At 35.8% G+C, this 6790-nt stretch overlaps 1 protein-coding gene across 2 annotated transcripts; it reads right to left on the bottom strand.

Annotated features, from left to right (window-relative positions):
- Positions 1-753: 753 nt before the first annotated feature.
- LOC145036605 (ABC transporter F family member 1-like) lies at positions 754-4856 on the bottom strand. 2 transcript variants are annotated; one of them, XM_078985072.1, is made up of 6 exons: positions 4741-4856; positions 4411-4641; positions 2814-2887; positions 2505-2715; positions 2079-2313; positions 754-2004 (listed from the first exon to the last, which is right to left on the bottom strand). In XM_078985072.1, the coding sequence occupies exons 2-6, from the start codon at positions 4639-4641 to the stop codon at positions 950-952; spliced, it is 1806 nt and encodes a 601-aa protein (XP_078841198.1). In that variant the 5' UTR covers positions 4741-4856; the 3' UTR covers positions 754-949. The 2 variants fall into 2 exon arrangements, with proteins under 2 accessions (XP_078841198.1, XP_078841203.1); XM_078985077.1 differs by lacking the exon at positions 4741-4856 and adding an exon at positions 3190-3318 and having other exon boundaries at positions 4411-4550.
- Between the last annotated feature and the right edge of the window lie 1934 nt (positions 4857-6790).

Raw genomic sequence — 6790 nt, 5'->3', positions numbered from 1 at the left:
GCTTAGTTCTAGTGTATTGTATGTAATGAACGTTGTTGAAAATCATATAAGTTGAGTCATTCTTTCGAATATAGTTATAGTTATATAGAATATATATTACCATTATCAATTTATTCGGGCTTTTTTACAAAATTTTGACATTTTAGTTGATATTTTCCACTTCTTCAAAACTCCAAACAAATGTTGAAATTGGTTGGCTATAAAATATAAATAGCATTCCCATCATTACGGATAAATATAACTTTCAAAATTGTATTTATTTTATTAGTTGCATTAAAAGATCAAAAAAAGTGTTCGATTGCTCTAACTTAAATATTTTAGAATTGTATTTAAATTGATTCGGTGTTAACTTTTCATTCAACTCGTCCGAATCACTTGTTCGATCAGCTCTGTACATACACTTATTAATAAAATTACATCATCAAACAATTTCAAAAAGAACAACTATTAAACCTTAGAATATGTCTTGCAAAACCAAAATTATTTTTGTGTTTTGGTAGAAAAATGGTCAAAAAAAACATTTTATGCCCTTAGTCTTCTGAAAACAAACCTTTTTTTTTTTTTTCTTTCTTAAACATCTTTCCACCCATAAACATAATATAAAATTTATGAATGGTCATATTGTAGCAACTATATTTGGCTAATTAAGATTGCATCACATATTCACATTACACACTTTCCTTATCCACCCATAAACATAATATAAAATTTATGAATGGTCATATTGTAGCAACTATATTTGGCTAATTAAGATTGCATCACATATTCACATTACACACTTAAACATTATTTCAATCCTTATTGTTTCGGCATCACTAAACTTGTTGGAGATTAGAATGATCCAATCAAAGAGCCCAATGATTTGTACTACAACCATTACAATACATATATTAATTGAATTAAATTAAACACAATAATATATTATCAAGACTTAATAATATCAAAAAACCTACGATAAACCAGCTTTACTCCTCAAATGTTCCTTAAACCCCATAATATCCCCTTCCCATTTACTCACCTTCTGATTCTCACACACCCAAATCTCACGCGCCACCTGATTAATCAACCTAAAATCATGACTCACCAACACCAACCCACCATCCCAATCATTCAACGCATCAGCCAAACTATCAATCGTCTCAATATCCAAATGATTAGTCGGCTCATCTAACAACAACATATGCGGTTGCCTATACGCCAACCATGCAAATATCACCCGACTCCTTTGTCCATCCGATAAATTCCTCATGGCCATCACTTGCGCTTTTCCGGTCAGCCCGAACCGCCCGATCGCCGCCCGCATCTTCTCCTCCTCGTTCCCCGGATACTCACTCATCATGTAAGCCAAAGCCGACATCTCCAAATCAAGCTTCTCCGCCAAGTGTTGATGAAATTGAGCCACCCTCAAGTGGTTGTGCCGCCTCACCATCCCGTCAGTCGGCATCAACTCTCCGGTCATTAGTTTTAGCAGTGTGCTTTTCCCTGCCCCGTTCGGGCCCACTAAAGCTACCCGAGAATCTAGGTCAACTCCAAAGTCTAGGTTTTTGTAAATGAGATTTTCAGGCGTGTAACCGAACGAGACGTCGATGAATTGGAGAACAGGCGGCGGGAGCTGACCGACGTCGGTGAACCGAAAGACAAGAACTCTGTCTCGGGTCACTTTTTCGGTCAGTCCGCCCCGTTCCATTTTAGCTAATGTTTTCTCTTTGGATTGGGCTTGTCGGGCGAGTTTTGCCGACCCGTGGCCGAATCGGGCGATGTATTCTTTCATTGACGCGATTTGATCTTGTTCCCATTTATATTGTTTCATTTGGTTTTCTTCGAGTTCAGATCGTGTTTGTACGTATTGGTCGAAATTACCAGTGTAAATTTTAAGCTTTTTATTTTGCATATGGATTATATTCGTGCAAACACCGTTTAAAAAGTCTTGTGAATGTGAGACAACCACAAGTATACGTTCGAATTTTTTTAGGGTTTCTTCGAGCCAAACACACGCTTCAAGATCTGCATATGTAAGGGCGTTAGCGTCTTTTTATGAAAAATGATTTTGAAATTTTTTTTTTTTTTAAATGACAGACCGAGGTGATTTGTAGGTTCATCAAGGAGTAAGATTGTCGGGTTCATGAACAGGGCTCGGGCTAACGCGATACGCATTCGCCAACCACCCGAGAAATCTCGGGTTTTCTTTTGTTGCATGTTTTTGTTGAACCCGAGACCGTTTAGAATCTCGGCCGCCCGCTTTTCGGCTGTGGACGCGTCCATCGCGTCTAACCGTTCGTATACGCGCTCAAGCGCTTCTCCGCCGCCGTCATCCTAAATCCACGCAAAACAATTTTTTAACAGAACATGACAAAACAGGTTGTACTGCGTTTAGTTGCGTTTGACTAAACTGAGACCGATGTCAACAAGACAAAAACTATATTTTTTGTTTGATTCTTTTATGGTGTAATGGAGAAGGGTTAAATAGTAAATATCATGAAAGTTGAGGGGAAGATGATAATGACCTGTCCAATCAAGCGTTCGGCTTCTTCTTCCAATTTGAGTCTTTCTTCATCACAATTCATGACAGCTTCAAGTGATGACATGTCAGAAGCTTCAATCTCTCTCGTGAGATGGAAAATGTCCATGTGTTCAGGAATTGGAAGCTCTCGACATCCAATTGAAGTAAGAAGTGTAGATTTACCACATCCATTTAGCCCAAGTAAACCATATCGTCTATAAAGTCAAAGTCAAAGTCAAAGTCAAAGTCAAATCTCATAATTACATTACAAAAATAAAAAATCAAATAAATGTAGATAATACAAAGTACAAACCTCCCGTAATTAAGCTCTAGCTCTGAATCAACAATAAGATCGTGCCCATGAAAAGTAAGTGATAAAGACTCTATCTGAAAATATTAATCCACGTCAGCAAAATCATTCATGTGCCACCTCAGCATCGAACAAATGCTATTCTTAACATACAAAAGCAATCAATGATCAATCAACAAAAACTTTGGTGTAAAATGGGATTTTGGTCATAAGCTTATATGAATTGAATAAAGGTTATAATCTTTTTTTTATTATGGATTCATGGGTTAACTTAACTATGTGGATTTTTTGAATTATAAAGATTTATGATAATAGTTGAATTGGGTTTATTTAACTCCAGCTATTATTATTCAGTATTCAGTATTCATTATTCACCAACCTTTTGCTTATACAAGTTTATGAGCATTTCATCTTCTTGAGTGACACCAACAGTTTCATGAAGAGTTCATCTTCTTCACTAACATTCCACCATTGATGCCATTGATGATTTGCTCAACCTCAACTCCAACTACAATAACACCACAAATGAAGCCAGAGAATTTATATCTGTGTTTATTCTGTTTGAATTGAGAACTTGTACCTCAGGCAATTATACTTGTACTCAAATAAAGGTAATAGATCATATTATTGTTACATATTTATACCTTAGTGAACACAACTTGTATCGAATGTAGGATTGAAATTGAAGGCATTGCCTTTAAAAGTTTTAAAAAAGTGTGGGGATGAATATGTGAAATTTCATTAGGGATAAAATGTTCATATTAGATTATTTAAAACAAAAACTGAAGGTCCTTAAGGTAGAGAATTTTGCAAGCCTATATTTTATGTCTTATAGTTCATAATCCTAACCAAACCCCTGTTAGGAAAGTAGAAGTTCATCACATTTAACCACTAAATGAAGAAAGGGCTTCAAGAAATTCTTAAAAAGGGGATATTTTTGGTGATTTTCCATTCATAGAAGCAAGAACAAACAGACAACAAAACATTTATCATAGGTTCATTCTACTCAAAGAAGTTTAGCATATAAAACATAACACATATTAATCAGGCTTATAAGAAAATCTCATAAACCTTTTCGTAACAAGTGATCGATCCTTGTAAAACAAATGGCAGAATGATTTGAGCTAAATGGACTCCCATTTGCATAATCACACTATAAAGATTAAAAGCGTCTATGATACAAGGGCATTATTGTGAATTATACACCTAAAATTAAGTTGCTTGCAAGTCTCTTAAACTTCTATGATGTAATGCGATGAGCTAGATTGTGGATATACAAAAAACAGCGAGTAAGCAATCACACATACAGGACCAAATTTTTAGTAACAGTCACATCATAAAGGAAACGTATCAAACTAATCAAAGTATGAGATGTTAGGTTAGGCCTAAATTACCTAATATTCAAATCCCTAACTAGATATATGCAGCCTTAAATTATAACCATGGTAAAGTATTTGTGCACTATAAACTAAATAATTTGATATAAATGTGCTAGGTTTTACAACTTTCATCTGGACGAAACGAATCAATTGTATGCATCAGTGATCAGACGGAAATTGATCAAAGAAATTAACGATCCAATTTCGATCATCATACTTACCCGAATATCCCTAGACAAAGGATGAGAACAAAGAACTCCAGTACACGTTCGATCAGAAATCGCAAGAGACCCCATCCCATTCGCCAAATTATCGGAACTGGAATTCCCGTTTACCGTACCTATGGCCGCAGCCTTCTTCGACGCGGCAGCAGCAACGGTCTTAGCTCCTCTCTTAGCGGCAGCTGCAGCCTTCTTCTGAGCCGCCTTCTTCTTACTCGCATCAGACACCATCTGAAACAATAACAGAAACAGAAACAGATACACAAACACAAAATCAAAATCCGAATCAAATAGAATACCTAGAAACATGATCTGATTTGAGAAACATACCTTGTGATTGGATAAATGGGGAGATGTAGAGAATTTCGTGAAATATGTTCGGTAAACTTCGATCGGAAATTGAATTGTAAAAGGATTTGGATGAAGGAATGGAGTCGAGGAAGTTATATATAGAGAGCGTGTGGTGTGGTTAAGAAGGATGACACGTGGCGTGTTACTGTCGTTGTCTCCTTGTAAACACTTGTCTTTTGGTGGTTGCGTATCACAATTGGTATCCGCCTTTTATTTCCTTTTTGTATATTTGGCAACATGAAAAAATGAATGAAATCGTTTATTTTATTTTAGGATGTAAGAATTAGCCTTTTAGTAAATAAAATAAAGCGAGTCAATCAATGTTTTCAAAGATTCGGTATAAATATTTTATATTTTACAGAATTGTCATTGTAAAATATAATCTAATTTTTGCGGCTGTTTCCCTTTAGTTTCAGCATTTCAGGTATATATGTCTTTTCCTTCTCCTTTTTCTATTTCTTTATTGGGAATTTGACTTATTAAGATAATTAAGTATTTCAAATGTTCACATATCGGTAATATTGTTTTTTTTGTACTCATTTACCCAACTAACTTGTTTCAGCCGTTCAAAAATAACCAACATTACCGGCTATTACCTGTTTTAGCCGGTAACATTGATTTAGCTCGGTTTAAAACATTACGTGGAATCTTACGTGGCCATTACACCCCTTTCTCATTTAATTAGGGTTCGTCATCGTCAGCTAACACACCTCGATTACCTTCTTCTGTGAGAAATCAATCGATACATCAAATCGACGTTTAGGTCTTGGAATTGAAGTTGGAATTGAAGTCGACTGCTAGCATGGCATCCTCATCTACAGGTATGTATGTATCTGTAGATTTTCATTACAATGGATTCTTTTTGCCAAACCCATTGGTGTACTTAGACCCCGTAAAAACAAATGTACGTGATGTGGATTTTGGGGGATTTACGTATAAAGAGTTTCTTTTGTGGCTTACGAAATTAACAAATGGAGAATGTGATAATGTCTACTACTGTATGAGAAAGGAAAGCTTGTGTGAGGGTATTAACAGAATCGACAGTGATGTTGATTATTGGGAGTTTGTGGAGACTGTTTATAGTCTGGAGAGTGATAGTCTTGAGAGTGAGTTAGATGTGTACATTGACCACCGAAATGAACCAATTCTTGATTGGGCTGATAACGAGTTCTTAGAAGATGGTAAAGGGTATGAGTTGGATGAGTTGGATGAAGAGGATGACAAGGATTCTGAAGTTTCAATGACAATGGAATATGAACATGAATGGGATGATGAAGATGAACATACTTTTGATAAAATTGTTAGAGACCCATTCTTGGACAAACTTTCAGGGCATATTAGTGATGATGATGAAGAGGAAGCAAACAATGGGAAACTTAAGGATGTTGTGTTCCCTGTCCATAATGAGAATCAAGAATGGGAGCAAATGATGCCAGTTTTGGGTATGAAGTTTTCTAATCCATTGGAATTGAAGTTGTGTATCACCAACTATGCAGTCAAAAATGGATATGATTTATGGTATGAGAAAAGTGATCATGAAAGGTTATTGGTAAAATGTTGTAAAGGTAAGACAAATAAACAGGGTAAAGGTTGTCCTTTTAGATTATGGGCAACCTGGATGAGCAGTGAAAAATCATTCCAGATTAAATCTCTGGATGATATGCATAATTGTGCAAGAGTGTTCAAATTTGGGTCCATTGTTACCTATAAATGGATAGCAAAGCATTTCATGAATCATATACTTCAGAAACCAAAGATGAGTATAAGGAAGTTGAAAGCTAAAGTCAGCAAGAAATTTAATTTGATTGCAAGTGTTGGTCAATGCAGAAATGCAAGGAAGTATGCATTTCAGGAGATAGAGGGTACTTTGAAAGAGCATTATGCAAAAACATGGAGCTATGTAGAAGAGATAAGAAGGACTAACCCTGGATCAACAGTGAAGATGGATGTAGATGTCATGCCTGATGGAACCACATATTTCTCAAAGTTTTATGTATGTTTCAAGGGATTGAAGGATGGATGGATTGAA

Source organism: Lactuca saligna, chromosome 1 (assembly GCF_052625555.1).
Source record: "Lactuca saligna cultivar CGN05327 chromosome 1, ASM5262555v1, whole genome shotgun sequence".
Taxonomy (NCBI): Eukaryota; Viridiplantae; Streptophyta; class Magnoliopsida; order Asterales; family Asteraceae; genus Lactuca; species Lactuca saligna.
The sequence above is the reverse complement of the archived record's forward strand: the minus strand, read 5'-3'. Positions and strand labels throughout refer to the sequence as shown.